Source organism: Vicia villosa, linkage group LG6 (assembly GCF_029867415.1).
Source record: "Vicia villosa cultivar HV-30 ecotype Madison, WI linkage group LG6, Vvil1.0, whole genome shotgun sequence".
Taxonomy (NCBI): domain Eukaryota; kingdom Viridiplantae; phylum Streptophyta; class Magnoliopsida; order Fabales; family Fabaceae; genus Vicia; species Vicia villosa.
The window spans coordinates 137175191-137196846 of NC_081185.1; the positions used below are offsets into that span (position 1 = coordinate 137175191).

Consider the following 21656-nt stretch of genomic DNA (forward strand, 5'->3'; position numbering starts at 1 on the left):
AGAGAATGTAGGGGAATGAAAAATTCATTCAGGAATAGTCGGTAAAAAGTTGGAAGAAGGACTTTTCTGGTTAGGAGCTTAGATATGGTTTAGGAGCTTTTAGAACTCTGGTTTAAGTATTTCAGTTTTTCACCATTGTAAGAGCTTGAGACTCACCATTTCCAGTCAATAAAATTCAGTTCATTACCTTAAAATTCCGAGCTCTATCAGCAGCAGTGATGATTTTTTTTTTTTTTGAGAAGCAGTAGTGTTAATTTAAGTTATAAACTTGTAATTAATAATACAAATAGATGTCATTCAAGATTGTTTTTTGGAGAGACAGTTATTCTAACTTCTGGTTAAAGAATGGTTGCAAATGTTATGTCTCTCAATGAGAGTATTTTTATTGTAGGTAGAACATTTAAAAAATGATGCATAATACAGAATCATTCTGGTGCTTATGTGCTTGGCGGATTTTTAAGTCGACCATTTTTGTCATAATGCATGCAGATGCCGTTTTATGAAAGGTGGAAATTGCTGGAGAAAGAAGTAATTGAACCCCGTAATATGGAACGAGAAGCCCTTTCCAAGAGTTTAAATCCTTATTATAGATACGACTTGGAACCGTTTGGTGTACGTAGAATGATATTTTCTATTCTATTCTCAGAAACAGTTTAGTTTCTAGTAGGATGAGCTAATTGCTTATATTCTTGTATTTTTATTTCAGGTGAGGAGGAAGGGTTTTTGGCTACTATCTACTGTGTCAAAGCTCCTTCATAAATTCATTCCACAACTCTCACACTCATCAGATGGTCTTGTATTCCAGGTATTCATTAGAAATTAATATCTCTCTCAATCTCAAATACTGAATGTCTCCCGTTGAGCTCGGATATATAGCATTGTTGAACCAATAAACATTTAGGAGAGACGGGTCTTTGAGGACGATGTACAGAATTGATGCTCTGCAGTCAAATTATATTCAGTTCTTGTTTTGAAATATTTGAGTCATTACTGACTGTTGAAAAATCTCGATACTGATGTACAAAGTTATGGTTTGCAAAATATATTGACTGACCATGAACCATACCATCACAATTATTTACAGATGCTGTCTGCTTTATCAACCTGTCTGTTATTTATGTCGGATTTTATCAGGGTTGGGATGATCCATATGTCCCTCGCACGCATGAAGGTCTTTTGAAGTGGAAATACCCTGAAATGAACTCTGTCGATTTCCACTTTGAGGTTGTTTAAGTATTTCACCTTGAGTTCAGAATTAATTCAGTTTATGCAGTGTTAACTCACTCTAAGGTGGTAACAGGTGGGAGCTGATGGTCGACCCCTGCTTTTTCTGTTTGAACGTGGAAAGAAGAAGTTAATGGAAGGGAATACTGTTATTTTTAAAGGTTGCGGGTCCTTGTTATTATATTAGATCATTGTATTGTCGTTGAGGTTGTTGTCTTTGACACCTACTTTAAATGAATGGTCCAATTTTTGGCCACGGGAAGATTTACTTGTACTGAGCTATAGATATTCTCGTCTGATTGATTTATTTAACCTTCGAATTTGTAAAAATTAAACCGTAATCTTAAATAATTTTCTTGGCTCTAAATAATTTTCAGATTCGGAAGATATTTCATCCTATTCAGGGAGGATAATTGAGTGCTACTGGGATGCTGCAGAGCGTCACTGGGTCTGTATGCGGATCAGGACTGATAAAGCAACTCCAAATGAGATCAATACTTATAGAAAGGTTATACTGTTATCTTCTGCTTTCTATTAAGCTTTCTTCTTCATAATCCGTTTTTTTGTTTAATTAGCTCATATGAAAATCTTCTTGAACATTCAATTTTTTTATTCAGGTAATGCGAAGCATAAAGGATAATATCACAGAAGAAGTAGTGTTGAAGGAGATTAATGAGATCATTCGACTACCCTTGTATGCAGACAGAATACAAAGAGATATCAAGGCTCACCAGCATATGGTCTCTTCGCGGCGCAAGTGAGTTATCATAAAAGCAAAGCACGAGCAAGCAAGACTAACTATGCACGGTAGCAAAGCCGTAATTGCCGAAATTATTATATGCCCTACGCTATTCATTCTCAAAATCATCCCTCACCCACTTCAATAAAAAGGTTTAGGATCTCTTGATATTGTCTGTGGCTATCACGTTTTTGATCGTTGTATATTAACAATTTTGCCAATTTTCTGTATTATTTTTTTAACATAAAGCAAGACTGAGTTGCTAAGATCTTGTTAGAAAAGAAAGGGACAAAAAAGCTCAACATAATTACACAAATAGCTTTGAGAAGTGTATAGTGATACAATACACCCATCTCATTTCTCACAAACACAAAATTGACTGGACACTGCCAATTATCAGAGGTTTGGATGACAAACACATGTTTGTCCTGTCACTGTCAATATGTTTTAAGAATTTATTAATGCACCTTTATGGGGGAAAAGTACCTCCAAAAACCCCAAATTATTCTTCGAAGATACATATTCGAACGAACCACAAAGAATTTTAAAAAAATTAGTTAGAATATGCATATTTGAAAACACCTAGAGACGTTTCGGATATACATATCCAAAAATATGGTTGTACAAAATTGTTGACAGAATCATAATTGTTTTTTGACATTTAAAAAAAAAGGACCAATGTTGGTTTGATCTGTAATTTTGTCAAACCGTTAATAATTGTTTTTGACTTTTAAAAAAGGATCAATGTCGGTTTGATCTGCAATTTTGTTAAACCGTTAATAAACACGAAACAATAAAACAAACAAAATGAAGGTAACCTAGTGATAGTTAAACACAATTTGGAAAACAACAAAATAAAAATGCAACTGATAATATTGTTTTGACATAGTGCAAAATAATACGAATGTTATTCAGAAAGTATGTAATGTAATATCAATACATCGGCAAATAAAACTAGAAGGGCACAATCTATTGCATATACCTAATCCTCACCTCGATCTCTCACCTGCCTCTTATATCCTGTAACACTCGATGTCTTTCTAACTATTTTTTCTACGATGACCGCCGCTTCAGAACTGCTTCTCTCAATCACTCCTAAGTCCAAAGCTTCTTGTCCAAACAACTGTATACTTTGACAAATCGGTAAAATATCAATGGCATGTTCATTTTAGGTCTGCTGGTTCTCCAAGATTTCCTCATGAGTTGGCCCTAGGTAGACAACAAGAACATATGATGCATGATAGGGTGTGACACTTTGCAGAACCATGTCATGTCACGTATCCCTTCCCACAATGTCAACAACTCAATGCTGGCATCATCTGATACTCATCTAGCACTATATGATGCTCTCAATCCTGAAAGATGCCATCAAGATTCTGGTGGACAATGGTGTCAAGAGCAACCTGAATGGAAGATCTAGGGATGGTCTACGCATTGACAAACTGTCGTATGCATCACTCAGGAAGATACCTAACCATAATGTTACTCCCACATGCCAGCCAACCTGAGTATAATAAGATGAGATTGAAGGGGATCATCTCCATGTGATCATCGTAAGGCTTCCAGTTGATGTCATCGTGAACGGTTCGATCAAGATACATCGTAAGGCTTTGTAAGAGGTACCTGGCCGCCCACCGCATCGCTTCACGATATTCATCATCAAAGTAGAAATGACGAATGCGGTGGAAGTTGAAAATGACTCACCCTGAAAAACGAGTAAGAGGTATGTAAGAACAAAATATTAAAACCAAATTAAAATTAATAGTTGGAATGAAAAGTATCGTCAACATTGTAGAAGAGTCGGTCAATTGTCTTGTCTTTCAATTAGAAGCTTCATTCAACTTTTAATATTGTTATACCAAATAATCGATTCCCCAGTTCCACTCGCTAACTGAATCCAAGTAAAAATAATAATGGATATGTAACATTCTCGCAGTTTGCACTTTTGTTCACAAAAATGGACGTGCTGACCAAGAACATGAAGTAACACCGTAAAGCACATACACGGTGGTACAGGAAAAAAATCATTCTCCTCGCTCGCAAATGCTTCTACCGTATTCAGTAGCTCTTCATTTAGTGCCGCCAGTAGTTGAGGTACATTAATTGAGGTACACTGGTCATAAGTGTGTTTTGGTTGAGCTCCCATATACTTAATCATCCATTCATTCAATCGCGTCGTTATAACTAATCCGACAGTGGTTAACTAACCTCCCTCTAATAGAAAGGTGTAAAAGGCATGCAACGTCATCCAATGTGATTGTCATCTTCCTAACAGGAAAGTGGAAATATCAAATTTTCTTGTGTCATCTCTCGCAAAATGTTACATGCATGTCGTGGCTGATAGTCTCATAACCGGAACAACAAGTCTGGCAAGTCCGGAGCCAAGGATAACCTCCCTGAACCAATCCTCCTAGGGCTGAATAAGATCAAATATTTTTCGGGCATGGTTCACGGACTTTAGGGCTAGCCTTTCCTGTAAAAGTAAAAATTAATACCAATGTTAGTTGTTAAGAATAAAAATTAATATAAATGTTAGTTGTTAATATCAATGTGTAAACAAAAGTACCTCTCCTGTCCAAACATGCGAAGCAACATGGGTGTCGTAATATATCAAAAGGGAGGTGTCATAAGGTCTTCATGGGTATTCCTGGATAGACCTATCGGCATTCTGCCTCATTGCTGCACGTAGCCATGCAACCTGCGTATAAAGAACAACTTGCGTGTTAGGAGCAGTTTGCGTGTCAAGAACAACCTGAATGTGTTCCTCCTCAAGTCCCTGCTCATTATCCCCGTGCTTCCGAGATGATGACGCATCAGCCAAACGACTCTTCAGGACCCTTCTAGACTGCCCAGTTCTTTCACGTCAAACAAATGTTGTTTGACTTGACATACCAAGTCTCAATCTAGGGTTATCAGCCACAATCCTAAAAAACAACGTAACAAATATGTAGAAAAAATATCAGGCAACATTTCAGATTGACATATTCAAAATTTCCTCATAGATGATTTAGGAAATGCACATTCAAACACCCCTGCGAACAACCATTGTTGTACATGTGTGTATTCTTGCCCTAAAAGCCATTAAATAATGACCCAAACACCCACATTTTGCAAATTAAACTTGCATCAAATGTATTTAAATGAGTATAAACTACCTATTACATACTTACAATGTAGAAAAAAGATTTGGAGAAACTTACTCGAAATTGGAGCTTTTGGAAACTTGATGAAATGAGTATAATATTGCTTCGGAAAAACTTGCTTCGATAAGTTCAGTAAGTTGCTCAAAATGAAGGATTCGGAGAAGCAGATGAGTTGAATGAAAATTAAGTATGAGGGGTTTTGTCATCGTCAAATATATACTTGAAATAGTTTCAGAGATGCATCTTCGAAAAACGCCAAAAATTTAATTTTTAGGGTTGATTCGGAGATGCATATGCGAAATCTCCTGATTAAAAAAAAAGTTGTTTCTGATATACATATCCGAAAAAGTGAATTTTTTTATTAGGGTTAAGGGTGTTATAATTATAGATTGTCATATGACCAAAAATTACAGGGAACCAGAAAAGTCCCAAAGAAAATAAAATCTAAAAACAAAACAATTGAGTTTTGAAATGAGAAAACCAAAGAGATAAAAACATCTAAACAGGTTAGGGGACAAAAAGTCTAAGAATAAAATAAAATTGAGGGGCCGAAAATTTAGATTTTAAAATGTGGGAACTTAAAAATTAAAAACACATAAATAAAAAGACAAAAATATATTTAAATCTAAATTTAATTTAAAAAGTAGTCTAAATTGTTTCAAAAGATTATTTAAAAACATATTAAGTAAAAAATATTATTAAATTTCTTTTCTAAAAATTAAGTTAGAACATATTTTGCTTTTCAAAAAATAATTTTGCTTGAAAAAAATTACAATTTTTTTCTTTTCAAAATAAAAAGGATAATTTTTAAATACTCTAAGACCTAAGCCTTCACTATTAAACCACATTTTAAATGTGATAAATTATCATATAATTTTTTTCAAACAATTTTATTAAAAAATAAAAGTTAAAAAAAAGGCTTGTCCATTTCAAACATAATAACGTATGAAAAAAATCAAACTATTTTTTTTATTCAAATAAAATATAGAGATCAAATTTATAATTTATCCAGCAATTAAAAAAATTATTGTATAAATAATTAAAATAATTTACAGCACCCTAGCCTCTCTCTGAATAAATAATTGGTAAAGTAGAAGTCAAAACCACGTCGTTTCGCTTTTGAACCAAAGTCCCAAGTTTACAGTACCCTAACCCTTCTCAGTAGCCGATAGCTGCACTTTCAATTGTCATCCATCTCTCGCCGGAGCACCGTGCTTCCTCCCTTCCGGAACTCCGCCTTAACAAGGGTTTCAAAGAACACCCAGGTAAATCCGTCTCACATAGTTCTATTATTGTGTCTGGAATCAAAAGTGTTCATAAAAAGTCTCTAATTGTACGAATCAATTTGCTTAATAATTTGATTAATTACCTAGATTTTTAAACACAGTTTCGTTCAATCGCGGGAACAAAATAATTGATTCTGCTTATGTTTATTGTACGGTGAGGAATAATAAGCTAGATAGTGTTAAGCTGCTTTGAGTTATGAATTATGATTTTCTGTATCTAGTTAGGGTTTAGTGTTAACTCAGATAAGTTAAAGAAAACAAACTTTTAGTCTCATTGGTCGTTTAGTTAGTTAATCTATTTCGGTTTATAGATATTATTTTCATATCATTTGTCTAAGAAAATTATTAACCAGTGGACATTCCGCTCCGCTATCCGGGATTGATATTGTATGATAATTGATTATTTTATTTGTCACAGACACATCCAGCGCCAGCGTTGTCTATCATACTCAAGTGCAACTGTGCAAATATACGAGAAGGAACCATGTAAGTGCAAATGTGGCATTCATTCATGTTAGAATTAGTATTTTAGTAATTCCGAGGAAATTGAGTAAAATGATAGAAAAAGAGAAATCTTTTTGAGGATCTGAGCGATGTATATTCCAAATTCTGAAAAATAGTTGCATGGATGGATTTGAGTGGCTGTTATAACTGTTAAGATGTATATTCCAAATTCTGAAAAGTAGTTGCATGAGTGGATTTGAGTGTCTGTTACAACTGTTAGAAACAGAATCTGACTGCTACACAACTATAATGTATTGCCTTTAGTGAAATTAGTTACGAGGCTAACTGAAATATAACTACGACCTAAGGCCCAAAGGCCATTCCCTATACAGAACATATAACACATAAGGCAGAAATATAGAAAGAAGTATAAACACCACATATACCCTGAATCAGAACCAAAATATGCTAAATGACTTGGTTATGGGTGTGTTTCCAGGTCCAGAATATGTGTGAAGAATCTCCCTAAATACGTTGCAGAGGATCAACTAAAAGAATTATTTTCTCAGAAAGGAGAAATAACCGATGTCAAGCTCATGCGTACCAAGTATTGTTTCTTTCCTTAAATCATAAAGTTCTTATCCCAATCTTCATAGACATTTGTTTAGAATTTTAACCACCCCGTGTTGATTTGCTGGTTAGCGCAGAAACGGTAAAACTCGACAATTTGCTTTTGTTGGATTTCGTACAGACCAGGAGGCTCATGAAGCGATTCGATATTTCAATAGATCTTACCTTGGCACACTCAGAATTACTTGTGAGGTTGGTTGGTATTCCAGTTTTTTTCCTAACTTCCTTCACACTAGTATATTGTGTTATTTTTCTTATTTGATATTTTTATTACTGAAACTAAAAGCCATAAAATGTGTTATACCTGTTCTTATTAAACCATGTAGGTGGCTCAACAACGCGGTGATGCAAATCTTCCTCGTTCGTGGAGTCGACATTCAGCAAAATTAGGCAATAAAGTGATCACTCCAGATCTGAACAATCATGTGAAAGTTAAAGGGCAAGGAGACTATTCTAAGGATATAGATGACCCAAAGCTTCAAGATTTTCTTCAGGTTATGCAACCTCGGGCCAAGTCTAAGATGTGGGCAAATGATACTTCAGTTGTATCTAATGATGGCAACAACCAAGTAACACTTAATAAGGAGACCAAGGGTAAATCAGTTGCAGACCATCCTATCTTAAGCGTCTCACAAGTGGATGGATTACCAAATAATCCTGAATCCGACAAGTCACACGAGCTTAAGCATGATAAAGTAATTTCTGATATGGATTATTTCAAGAGTAAAGTGACAACGGAGTGGTCTGATTCTGAAAGCAACGATGATGAAAACGACGACGACAGCAGTGATTTGGCATCTTCTGACGATGATGACAAAGATAACGACAAACATGTTAGTGAACGTGAAGTAAATTGTGGTAATAACCCTTCTGAAAGAACCCCAAAAATTGGCGCTCAACAGTTAGATTTAGAGGGCCAAGAAGATGCTGTTAGAGAGGATGTTGCCAATGTCAAGTCTCAAGTGAATGCAACTGAAGAAGGGGGGCAGTTATCCAATCCAGAAGATAATAATGGAGTTTCTGAATCATGCCGACTGTTTGTCCGTAATCTGCCATATACAACCAGGTACTTTCTCAAATTATCTTATGGATGCATGTCTAATATGGTTTTGCTACCTTTCCAATTATACATTTCTACAAAAGTGTACGTCTTTTGCAAATTAATTTTCTGCGTTACTAATATGTTTCAATGATTCAGTCTTTTCAATTGACCTTGGTATATTTCTTTTTTATATTTCTAGTTGGTTGTCATTTTATTGTTATTCTATTGCAGCGAGGAGGAACTGGAAGAGCATTTCAGTCAGTTTGGTAATGTCTCACAGGTTCATTTAGTTGTTGATAAGGTGACAAAAAGATCCAAAGGAATAGCTTATATTCATTTTTCAGTTCCAGAGTTTGCAGCCAGGTAACAACTAGATGGATAGAAATTGCTGCCTTACCTTCATTTATAGTACCAACTATTATAGTATTGTAAAATTTTCTTTTAGTTCATGGCTGAGCAGTATAATTTGTGAGGGAATGCTTTTAAAGCATTGAGTCATTATTAGTGTTATCAAATAGCGGTGCCATGGCCGCTATGGCGAATATACATGGTGGTTTTTGAGCTCGCCGTAATGGTAAATATCGGCCGATATTGCAGGTTTTTCTGCCATAATCCGCTATAACGGCACCACAAAGCGGCTGGTATGGTGGAATTTTGGCTCTCCGCCATGGATCGCCATTGACAACACTGGTCATTATTTTCTGAAAGAATCTTCAGGTTGATATCAAGGGGGAAAAACCAAACCACTTTAAAACTCCACCAAGCATGCTGCTCAATGTGAGAGTGAGACTTGGGTTATGCACTCCATAATACCCACATCCTTATCAATGATTTACCCACAGCCACATCCACGAGAAGATGGAGTTACTTCTTAGATGTTTATGGTTAATTTAGGGTGTTTGTTTTCAATTTGGAACCATGTATATTAATAAGCTTTAGAGGATACTGGAGAATTTAGGGCCAAAGACTACTATGTATTTAGCCTTCGTGAATTGTTCATGTCTTCATGGATTCTTCTTCTGTTAATGTTCATCCATTGTCTATCTAAGGGTGTATTAGCAGATATGTGATGGCTTGGGTTTCCCTTTTTGTCTCCTCTGTACTTCCATTGTTAACGAGGATATTTCATGGGTGGCTTGTTTGTGTTCTCGTTTCTTTTAAATAATACTTTTAACTAGATAAAGTAGTATATTTTGTACTTTAATGATTAAAATCTGTATTTTCCACTTAGGCCGTGTCCTGGAAAATAATAGGCATTTACTGTATTAGTATACTATATAACTATATTGGTTTGAGTAATAGAACATTCTAAAACATTCTAAGAACCTCTTAAAATTTATATGAAATGTTTTCTGCAATAAATCAAAGTAGGTTGAGATTGTATAATTCCCTGCCAATTGAATTGTATTTGTAGCTACAACATCACTAGACTTCAGATCACTGCTATGTCTTCTAACACTAATAATGTTTCTTAACTCTAGCTGGTACTTGTCCTCCGAAAGTAATTTATGCAATTGTATTGTAAATGTTTATCAGAGCGTTAGAAGAGTCAGACAATTCAATCTTCCAGGGGAGATTATTGCATGTTATGCCAGCTATACCAAGACATTCAAACAATGAAGAGTAAGGCATAATATTGCATCATCAACGGTGTTAAATTGCATTATCAGATATTGTCATCTTATGGTTTACATGTCGTAGGAACAAGGACCAAGACTCTAAACCTCTCAAACAACGAAGAGAGGAAGAGAGGAAAGCAGCTGAGGCTAGTGGAGATACCAGAGCATGGAATAGTCTGTTCATGCGCCCTGACACAGTATGTTTATTTCCCGTTAATGATTTGAAAGCTATTATTTTAATATTTCATCCTTTCTGAGTAGTCAATTTTGCAATAGTACATTGAAGTTATGAACAATGCTCATTTTGTCTTTATATTTTCTGTTGAGAATCACAACTTGTGGTTTGTTCTCAACTTTTTGCATTTTTTATGTTGTCCTTTATTTTGTGCTTCTCTAGTTTAGAAGCAAGGCATTTGAGTGGGTTTTGTTGTTTTCAATATGTATGTTTGTAATAAGAATAAATAGGAAGAGGGGCCACATAGAAGGGATTATCAGGAAGTTGTTGAGTGGTTAGTGGTAGAGACCCATCACTCCAACATTTCGGAAGGGAGTCTTGAGAATTGTGCTTGGGCCTTACCTTACAAAGCCGGCTTGTAAGGTGAGGATTGCTCTCACTTATAAACATATTTGCAAACTTTATATTGTCCAATGTGAGATTCTTAACACCCTCTCTCATGCCCAACACTATTGGGCTTGGTGCGTGGATATTAATGGTGGGTGGTCCGATAGTGGAAATCTAATAGCAAGTGGCCCAACAGATCTTGAACTGGGTTCTGATACCATCTTAAAAAATGTGGTTGGACCTAACTCAACCTTACAAAATCAGCTTGTCAGTTTAGGATTGCCCCCACTCAGTCATATATATGTTCAAGCCATATATTATCCAATGTGTAACTTTTACAGAGAGGGATCTAAGACTCTTGATTTCTTATGAGAAACCAAGCTGGTCCTTGCCTTTCTGTTTGTGTGCAAGTTCTGTCTGTTTTCTATAAGTTGTGATTGTGAATTGTAGCTCTGTTCCAGAGTAGTTGTTGAATTTATATACAAAATATCGTCCCTCAATTTCTCTGTTTTGGACCTGTTCTATCAAATTGTTATTGTAATCTCACTATGGTGCCCTGCTAATGGATATTTCATTAAGGTTGCTATATCTAACTGCATAGAGATTGGGCATGTCAGCTGTTTTTTAAGTGCATTTAGGTGCATTTAATTTGCTAAAAAATGGAAGACTGAACAACACCAAACTACTTCTTCCATGTTTGATATGAAGAATGGGTTGTCTAACAAAATGAAAACCTGAAGTGTAAGACAGTTCTTAAATGTTCTTACGCACAATTTATCTATGGGACAACTTTTTGTCCCACTCACAACATCGATAAGTAATAAAATGCCCAACCTTTTCCTTTTATCCTCAATTGTCATTTCCCATTAGCTTCCTTTCCTCTCTCATTGTACCTTCTCCATTGTTTCTTCCCCTTATGCCCCTCAAAACTACTTTTGTGTTGTGCATTGATCACCTAACAGAAATAGAGCAAAAAGTTGCGTTGTAATTCAATTACTTGTACTATTCTGTTTGTCTAGTTCTGCAAGGTGGGTTAAACACTCCTTTTGTCAACTGTTTTCTTGGAAGGTTACTTATTTTCCTTTCAGCTGTTAATCTCTTCATGCTGTTTTTCGTTTGCTATAAAAAGTATCTAGGGTTATTAAGTCTTGCTTTCATACATGTAAACATATAATTTCTTATTTTGGGGATATGGGTTGTGCAACATGATTAGCAACCCTGAAATTAGATTGAATAGAAAGAACACTTTTATTTTGAAAACATCAATGTTCTGTCAACTTTAAATGTTTTTAGAGATGATGTATTGCTAGCAGGTTGCTTGTTCTTTCTTATATATATCTATATATTTTAATTATGTGTTGATGTTAATAGGTTGTAGAAAACATTGCTCGGAAATATGGTGTTAGTAAAAGTGATTTTATGGATCGAGAAGCTGGTGATCTTGCTGTACGTATTGCTCTGGGAGAAACTCAAGTAATTTCAGAAACAAAAAATGCATTTAAAAAAGCTGGAGTAAACGTGGAGTCTTTGGAAGAACTTACAAAGGGTAAAGTTGAAGGCGTGAAAAGAAGTAACCATGTACTTTTAGCAAAAAATTTGCCCTATGGTTCTACGGAAAGTGAACTTGTAAAGATGTTTGGGAATTTTGGTAGCTTGGATAAAATAATTCTCCCCCCGACCAAAACATTGGCCCTGGTATTTTTTCCTCTCCTTGAGTTCTTTCAAATGTATTTTTTATTTCAGAATATGTGGTTGTCGAACAGTCTCATGTCCTAATATCCAAAAAAAAAACAAATTACAGTCTTGTGCAGGGAGTTGTCCCTTTTTCGTTTTAAATACCATAGTAGCTCACCACTATTGTTTTAGTTATAGTTTTTTAGTAACAATACATATTAGTAACAATACATATAACAGTGAGGCATTTTTAAAGTTATTGCTTTTGTTGTTACTTGTTAATTGTTCAATGAACAGGTAACACTAAACTCTTGTTGTTCAAGCTTTGAATTATTTGGAGATGATATTTCAGGTTGTCTTCCTTGAACCAGCCGAAGCTAAAGCTGCTTTTAAAGGTTTAGCTTACAAGCGTTACAAGTAAGATTTTTTGTTTCTTTTGTTCAAGTCCCATGCAACATGTTAATTCTTAAGTAGTATTTTATATTTTATTAGCTTCTATCAATAGACCATCAGGCATTTATGTTATCCTCGCTGAATGAATTTATTGTTTCTTCGTCTGTTGAATATGTGTTGTTCTTCATAAGAAGGAGAAATCATGATTCTTGTAATAAGTATGACGCACCCTGCATCATAAAATGCAAAAAAGATTAAATTAACAGGCTAAAATGAAAGAAACAATTTGTTATTTATGTAATTCAAAGGTTACAATGGAAGAATGATTCTACTGTCCACAGAGCCAAGCTTCTTCAGAGAACTAATGCTCTCTGCCTAACAAACTCAATGATTCCACTCAATACCGTTCTCTCTCCCCTCAGAATTCTCATACACATTTCACTTCCCGTTTCCCCCTTTTACACAACCACGTGGATATTCACATTTTGTCCTTTTCTATTTCTCTTAACACAATCTCTCTAGAATATGGGCTTAGGCAACTGATGTGGTAATTGTCCCTTTGAACCCACACCTTCTCATGCAGGATCCTATCATATAAAGTCTAGAATAATCCAGAATGAAGCCCGTAACTTCGTTTTAATTCTATTTCTGTAATAGTTGGACCAAGGCCTGTAATTCATTAGTTGGGAAGGATTAACACTTTGAGATGCTTTACAACCAAATTTCATTCCTCCTCCTCACTTTAGATGATTGAATAATCTCAGGCAAAGCAGCCAGCCCCCCTCCCCTCTGCTCAGTATAGGAATCCTATACTTTTAGTCATTGAAGGTTATTGACTTACTATGCGTTCCATTTAATGTAGGGATGCTCCCTTATACTTGGAGTGGGCTCCTTCCGACATTCTTCTCCCAAAATCAACATCTGAAAATAATGAGGTGAATAGTGGAATAGGTGAAAAGGATGTCAAGCGTCTGATACTAGAGCAAGACGTGGAAAGAATATCAGATATGGATATTGATCCAGACAGAATAGAGGTTTGACCTACTAAATTGTTTTTTTTCCTTTCATACCTTTGCTCAAGTTTTGTGCGGGATAGTTTGTTTTGATGCTTTAGTCTTTTGCCAGAGTTGATAGAAAATAGAAAATGAGAAAAGTGCAAATAAGGTAGAAATGCATAGATCAAGTTCTACATACAACGCAAGTGACAATAAAACTGATGCATATGATATATTAATTTTACTTTTTAGGTTGAATTGCTTTATTGATCACTAAACTCCATACTTTTATATAGATCCCAAAACTAAAGTTGTTTTAGATCGGATCTCTGAATTTGTCAATAATTTATAGTGAAATATTTCTTCTGAAAGGTTTTAGTTGGGTTCCTAAATTTTTAAATAATTTTTGACTAGGTCTCGATGTTTAGGCATTTAGTTACAAGTTATTTAAAAGTTCAAGAATCTAATCATGAATTTTTTGAAGTTTAGGGACTCTTTTTAGTTTCAAGGATATCATTATAAAATATTGACAAGTTCAAGGACCCAATTATACTTTTTAAGCATAGGGGCCTATTTAAAAATGCTCAAATAGTTTATGGACCTCCGGAGTTATTTAATTACTTTTTGTTACCTGTCGTAGTCCTTTTTGTCACTACTCCATTTTTCGTCCCCTACAAATTCGTAATTGAGTTTTGAAACTGTATAAATTAACTAAATTATCCATAATTGTTGCTCTTCTATCATTTGATTAATCTATCTTGTTTCAGGCTCGGTCTCTATTTGTCAAGAACCTAAATTTCAAGACAACAGATGAGAGTTTGAAGCAACATTTCAGCGAACACATGAAAGAGGGGCGGATTTTGAGTGTCAAGGTAAATGGGCTTAAGTGTTATGCAACACATTTTACTTTTATGACTTGGCTGTTTTTAAATTTTTTTTGTTTGTTTCTCTGCTTTCATAAATAGGTGAAGAAGCATTTGAAAAATGGGAAAAATGTTTCTATGGGGTATGGATTTATTGAATTTGACTCCACAGAGACTGCCACGAGTGTTCGTAGCAATTTGCAGGTATTTAAACACTTAAATCAATGGATGCATGTTATATGCATTTTAAATCCTAATTATAGTTATGGTTGTTTTACAAAAAGCATATTTTTACTTATTGTTTTGGTTTGAATATAGGGGACTGTTTTGGACAGTCATGCTCTTAATTTACAACCTTGTCATGTCAAGGATGTTGGTAAAGTACTTAAGAAAGTTGAGAAAGACAAGAGTTCGACTAAGTTGCTTGTGAAAAATGTTGCTTTTGAGGCAACAGAGAAGGATCTGAGACAATTGTTTAGCCCGTTTGGCCAGGTGATTATTATTAAAAGTGATAATTTGGTCCAGTTATTATATAAATATTCATTCTTTCACACAGAATACGTACATTTAGTTGTTTGCTGCTGCAAGTATTCAATTTCCCCCCTTTCACTCATCTTTGATTGCTCAAAAACGTGCAGATTAAAAGCTTAAGATTGCCAATGAAGTTTGGAAATCATAGAGGCTTTGCTTTTGTGGAGTATGTTACTCAGCAGGAGGCGCAAAATGCTCTTACAGCACTCTCAAGCACTCACTTGTATGGAAGACATCTGGTAAGTGAAACTAGTTAAGTATTCAAGAAATTCTATTTAGGGAATCCCGTACACTGCCCCCTTGGTGGCGTCAATAGTTTCAGATTAGATTGCAAATAGTTGAGAAACAATGGTCGTTATTATTTCAGGTGATAGAGAGAGCGAAAGAAGGTGAGAGTTTGGATGACCTGCGTGCTCGAACTGCTGCTCAATTTAATGAACCCAGTGGATTTCAAGATGCTTCATCCAAGAAAAGGAAGGCCTTTAGCATGCTAGATGAAGAAAATATGAAGTTTGGAAGGTTTGATTAGTGCTCTGCTAATTTTTTTTAAGGTTCGTGTATATATCCCAAAGTTTAGGGATATCAATTTTGTAGGTCGTAACTTATAGTAAGTTGTTTAATTTGTTACTGCTGCTGGGTGTCCTTACATATATTTATTTCTATTTATTACCATGTTCAAATGATGCAGCAATATGATATGATCAGTTATTTTGTGATCACCTTATTGTATGGTTAAAATCACAATTTTCTTGGGATTTAAGTAATTTGATTTATCAAAAAATGGAATTCTTGTTTATAAAGTTTCAAGACAGTTGATAGTGTAAAATATATCTTAAAACCAATTAGCTAATATGATATGAATACATAATTATTCAATCCATATTAAACATAAATTCGGTAATAAATAAATCTAGTTCTACCGATGGAGTAATTGTTTTACAACCTCTGATAATGGTAGTGGTTATGAGAGTAAACAGTAGCACAAGCTAAATAACAATACTTAAGGAACCAACCACAAACAATAACTAAAACCTTAAACCTTAAATAACAATACTTTAGGAACCAACAAACATAACTATAACCTTAAACCTTTCTTTTTTTGACATACTATAACATTAAGATGAAAAACTTAAAACAAGTAAACAAACTCATGTGATAATAGTAACTGTACTATGCTTTAGAACTAACACAAGCTTGAGAATCAGATTGGGCCACCACAGGAGTAAGTGATTTCACAGTCTTCACCAATGGTGAGTGTGTAGATATGCAAAGGCCTAACCAGGAATGGTGGCAAACGAACAAGGAGTTCACAAACACATTGGCTGTCCACTTCTCTAGCCCATCGGCAGCAATTTTCTTCCTCTTGGGTTTGGTGATGCCTATGCCTGTGTCTATGTCTGCGACTGTGCCCGTGTCCGTGTCCATGGTCGTGGTGGTTGTTTCTGTGTCCCTCGTCATTGCCACCGTCATCGTCACCACCATCATCATCCGGTGATGGAGGTGCAGGCGGAGGCCCAGGTGGTGCCCCCGGTCTGAACGGTAATCTTCCACATGCGTAGTTTACTAGTGCAAACTGAGAAGGACAAAGTGGGCGTGGGTTTGTTAGTGCAGTAGGTCTTACTTGACCCTCAATTTTTGGCACTATTGCCAAAAATGTTAGAGCCATTACCAATAGGTTGAAAATCTCAACTCTCTTCATTTTGGAATTCTCAACTCAAATACATCAGATATTACAAGAGTTAAATGTTCCTATAGGTACCCTTTGAAGTGCTATTCATATATATATACACTTTCAAATTTATAGGGATATAATATTTTGGATGGGTTGTTTTTCTTGTGAGTTGTGATTACAAATTGTAGTTTACCAAGAGCATGAGTTGAAATCACGCTCATTCATTTTGTGTGATGATCCTTTGTAGGTGACATGAAAATTATTCTAAACGAGTGTCTATGGTCTACCCACCAACCTTGTTTTCTGAACAATTTTTTAATTAATTAGTCTTGCATTGGTTGGAGGAGTTTAGCTTATTGCATGCATAACTTGTGAAGGAGAGACACACTTTTCTAATTTTCTCGACAAAAATTTATATTTTTATTATTTATGTTATATTTTGTCACGGTTACTATTATAAATGGATATATTTCATGTGTCACTATAGGTGCTTACAAAAATCTTCACACTAGAGATTAAATAATCAAGTTCTAAGATTTTTGACTTAGAGTTTTCATATTTTATAAAAGAAATAAAATGAAAAAAAAGAGAACGAATATGACATGCTTGTAAGTTGTATGTATTTTTTAATATTAAAGTGTAACATAAAAGACAAATTTAATAGAATAAATTGAAAAAAGCACCAATCTGTACAAATGGCTAAACCATAAGGATTGCAGGCATAATTTTGTCTAATTTTATTTAGTAATATAGACAAGTTCAAATCTAATTTTAATTTAATTTCAACAAACATTTAAAAATCATGATTCATATAACAATTATCTCACTGATCCTTTCCATTAGAGGCTAATTTAGTAGCAAAGCTTGTTCAATAACCTAGAACCCAATTAATTTAGAGAAACTCTTAATACATCCTTTGGGGTTTTTAGGCACCATGTGTGCTTCTAAAATTGTCCCTATGCTTTCGTAGATGTATCTCCAGAAGCACCTTTTTTTACATATGCGTGAAAATCTTCTGTAGATGCATATACGAAACACTTCTTTAAGTATATCTATGAAATACATCAGACACATAATATCAGAAAAATAACATTTGCAACGATAAAAACAACATCCATAGATTAAAATCGGCAATACATCAATAATTTCAACAACAAATTAAACATTACATTTCAATAGACTGATGGACACTTGCACATCTCTAAGATTTGCTCGACCGTTCTTTGCACCATTGCTACGAACTCTAGCGGAATTTTCTCTTCGAAATTGAAATTCGATCTTCGTATTACCACACCAAAACCAAAGTTTGACGTATTCCTACAAATTCAAGTGAGCATGCTTTCACGATCATTTAACTCTTGCTTGATATTAAAGTCACCGCCGACATCTACCGCTTTTACGACTACCCCTTCAACATTCGGAGAAAAAATCGCGGAAGGAACTAATTCTCCTGAGCTATTTGTCGGGGTGCACCATACCTATTTATAAACAATAGCACAAATAACACAAAATCACAAGAATGTTGGAAAAAATAGCATAGACACGTTCCGTAGATGCACCTCCGGAACGTGTTCATCTTCAATACGTTCCGTAGATGTACCTAGGGGTGGCAAAACGGGCCGCCCGCCCCGCCCGCCCCGCCTTAAACCCGCCAAAAAACGAGCGGGGCGGGCATGCCCGCCAAGTGAAATGGGCATAAAAATCATGCCCGCCCCGCCAAGATGGCGGGTTGGCGGGCGGCGGGCTTGCCCGCCTATTTTAATTTATATTTTTTTTTCATTTTTTTTAATAGATTAATAATTTTTTTTACCTCTTAATTAAATTTTTCACTTATTTTTTAAAACAATTTTTTATAAAAGCAACTTTTTAACAAATTTTACTTAAAATAATATTACATATATTTACAAATAAATATATAAAATAAACCATTAAGAATTGAAATTACTAGAATTAACTAAAAAAGAGGGAATTTTGGAGGAGGAGCGGGCTTTTGCGGGCGGCGGACATTGGCGGGGCGGGCATGGCGGACGGCGGGTTTTGGCGGGGCGGGCTTATGCGAGCGGCGGGCCTAAATTCCCAACCCAACCCGCCATTTTTTGGCGGGTGCGCGGGCGGCCCGGCGGGCCACGGCCCGTTTTGCCACCCCTAGATGTACCTACGAAAGCAACATTATATTTTTTTTACAGAAATTTCATTGATAATGTGAGCAATGCAATAGATAAAGATGAATGTTTACCTGAAATTCTGTCTTCTCTTGCCCCCTTTGATTTGTTGCACCAAAAAGTTGAAGCTTAGAGTGAAAAATGATATTGATGGTGTAGGATTTTTTAGGGTGGTGAAAGTGACTGTTGAAGAAGAAATGTAACAATGGGGGAGTGATCATGCTGGTTTAAACTATATCTGATACTTCCGTAAATACATCTACAGAAAATTCTGGCGCTTAGATATTTCATAGATGTACCTATGAAAAAAAATCCCAGAACTGAATTAATCTGCAATATTTCCCTACATACAACAGTTTAAAATACTTCTATAGATGTACCTAAGGAAAAAAATAAATTTTTGACAAAAAAAGTGCTTCAGGATGTGCATCCACGGAAGCAGGTGGTAAAATTGAAATTTCGCCAAGTGCCTAAGAGTATCAAGGGATGTAATGAAATATTTTCTTAATTTATTCTATTGTTAATAACTACGTATATAAATTGTTTATTACATCACTGAAGATCCAACATTGAACGTCTCCTACTAAAATCGTTTAAACAAATATCGGTAATCTATTATATATATTAAATATATATTAAAGAGGACTCCCAAAACATTTGAAACATTATTAAAAATTTTGTCACATCATTAAAATTTTGCCACATTACTTTAAAATATGAGTTAGCAATCTCTTAAACAACTTGATCATGATCAATTATTCTCATTATCTCATATAACATATCTACAATTGATCCTTAAATACCCTATCATTTTCTAATCATCAACATCTTTAAAGCAAACTACCCACAACCCTTGTTTTCTGAATAGTTTTTTCATTTAGCCTTGCATTGGTGGGAGGAGTATAGTTTATTGCATGCATAACTTGTGAAAGAGAAACCCACTTTTCTAGTTTTCTCGACTAAAAGTTATATTATTATTACTTATGTTATATTTTACAAGGTTGATACATAAACCTTCAAACTCTCTCTCTCTCTCTCTCTCTCTCTCTCTCTCTCTCTCTCTCTCTCTCTCTCTCTCTCTCTCTCTCTCTCTCTCTCTCCCCCTCTCTCTCTCTCTCTCTCTCAATCTCTCTCAATCTGGTTTCGTTTCAACCAAAATCTCCTTTGTAATCATCATACCGAAAAAACAACAATGAAATTCCCCAAAAGCGCACATGAAGAATAGAATATGCATACAACAATCCACCAAAATTAAAAATGGAGCACCACGACGACAAAGTTAATGACAATTGAAAGGGAAAACACACCTAGAATTGGAATATAATCCTTATATCTGCTACACTTACTTTATTCTCGTGTTGATTCTCAATCACTCAACATTCTATTCTATACAAAATAACAATTCTTACCACAGTTCGATAAAATTCTCCATTCATCTTGAGCGGTACCTTTGCATCACATAAAATACTTGACGTCTTTTTCCATTTCAACCACTTAATTTGAATTCGATGGTTTACATCCCCTTCTATTTCTCCATCATTTTGTATTACTGACTTAAGATATTTAAACCGCGTGACTTGAGGAATACTATAGTTTCCAACTTTCACCCCTAAGTTAGAAATACTTCTTCTTTTGTTGAACTTACAATCCATATACTACGTCTTACTTCTGATTAGGCGAAAATCATGCATTTTTTAAGCTTGTCTCCAAGTTACTAACTTCTCATTTAAATCTTCTTTTGACTCTCCAAGTAGGACTATATCATCTGCAAAAGCATGCATCTCAGTGATAGGTCTTTTATGTGTTTCGTGAGTACATCTAGAATTAAGGTAAAAAGGTAGGGTTTATGGTTGAGCCTTGATGCAAATCAATTATAATGGAAAAATATTAGTCCCTCCACCATGTGTCTAAACTAGTCGATACCTCTTCATACATATCTTGGATAACTCAAATATGTGTAATTCTAACCCCTTTCTTCTCTTAGGCTTTTCACAAAATCTCTTTAGGAACTCTATCATATGCCTTCTCCAAGTTAATAAAAATTAAGTGCAGGTCTTGTTGGTTCATCCGACACTGCTCAATTACACGCCATAATAGATAAATCGCTTTCATGGTCGACCTTTCAAGCATAAAATCAAATTAATTCTGGGTGACTTGAGTCTCTTTTCTTAATCTCTGTTCAATCACTATTTTCTATAAGTTCATGGTATGACTCATAAATTTAATCCCTATATAATTTGCACAATTTTGTATATCGCATTGTTCTTATAGATTGGAACTAAAGTGCTTATTTTCCATTCATTTAGATTATCCTAAATGCCTCTTTCTGTCAGCATGAACACTAAGAATTTCTCGGTCTGAACCACGAAAGAGCATTTAATAGGATTCAAGTGAATGTCTTACTTCCTGACTGATTGCAGGATATCCTCTAAGTCATTTGCATGACTTTGCCCTTTGATAGTTTTAACTACCAAGTCGTCGACGTAGACCTCAAGGATTTGCTGTATCTAATGGGAAAACACAATGTCCATGAGATGCCAGTAGGTGGCACCGACGTTCTTAAAGACCGAATGACATGATATTGTAGTAGTAGTTGCCATGATTAGACACGAAGGATGTTTTAGGAGCGTCCGGGGGTCAATCTGAATTTGTTTATACCCTGAGAACGCATCTATGA

General features: G+C 35.1%; 3 protein-coding genes across 9 annotated transcripts in view; 2 read left to right on the plus strand and 1 right to left on the minus strand.

The window, feature by feature from the left end:
* Positions 1 to 2281, plus strand: part of LOC131610167 (uncharacterized) — a 9906-nt gene extending 7625 nt beyond the window's left edge. For 4 of the 7 annotated variants that reach the window (XM_058882044.1, XM_058882045.1, XM_058882046.1 and 1 more), the window contains 6 exons: positions 490 to 612; positions 707 to 805; positions 1135 to 1224; positions 1301 to 1385; positions 1602 to 1732; positions 1842 to 2229. In XM_058882044.1, the coding sequence (XP_058738027.1) occupies positions 490 to 612; positions 707 to 805; positions 1135 to 1224; positions 1301 to 1385; positions 1602 to 1732; positions 1842 to 1985 (672 nt within the window). In that variant the 3' untranslated portion in view covers positions 1986 to 2229. Of the gene's footprint in view, positions 1 to 489; positions 613 to 706; positions 806 to 1084; positions 1225 to 1300; positions 1392 to 1601; positions 1733 to 1841 lie in introns of those variants that run through there. The other 3 variants (XM_058882047.1, XR_009286412.1, XM_058882050.1) reach the window with 3 other exon arrangements.
* A 3911-nt stretch (positions 2282 to 6192) lies between these two features.
* On the plus strand, positions 6193 to 15864 carry LOC131610168 (multiple RNA-binding domain-containing protein 1-like). Its single transcript, XM_058882051.1, has 16 exons — positions 6193 to 6371; positions 6811 to 6878; positions 7336 to 7443; positions 7544 to 7658; positions 7793 to 8532; positions 8740 to 8871; positions 10045 to 10131; positions 10210 to 10324; positions 12061 to 12384; positions 12716 to 12780; positions 13619 to 13790; positions 14519 to 14623; positions 14717 to 14818; positions 14933 to 15106; positions 15253 to 15384; positions 15513 to 15864. Coding segments are annotated over exons 2-16 (2535 nt in total). The 5' UTR covers positions 6193 to 6371; positions 6811 to 6876; the 3' UTR covers positions 15675 to 15864.
* Positions 15865 to 16096: 232 nt separating this feature from the next.
* On the minus strand, positions 16097 to 16889 carry LOC131610169 (uncharacterized). The gene has a single exon (XM_058882052.1). The coding sequence runs from the start codon at positions 16842 to 16844 to the stop codon at positions 16347 to 16349; it is 498 nt and encodes a 165-aa protein (XP_058738035.1). The 5' UTR covers positions 16845 to 16889; the 3' UTR covers positions 16097 to 16346.
* Positions 16890 to 21656: the final 4767 nt, after the last annotated feature.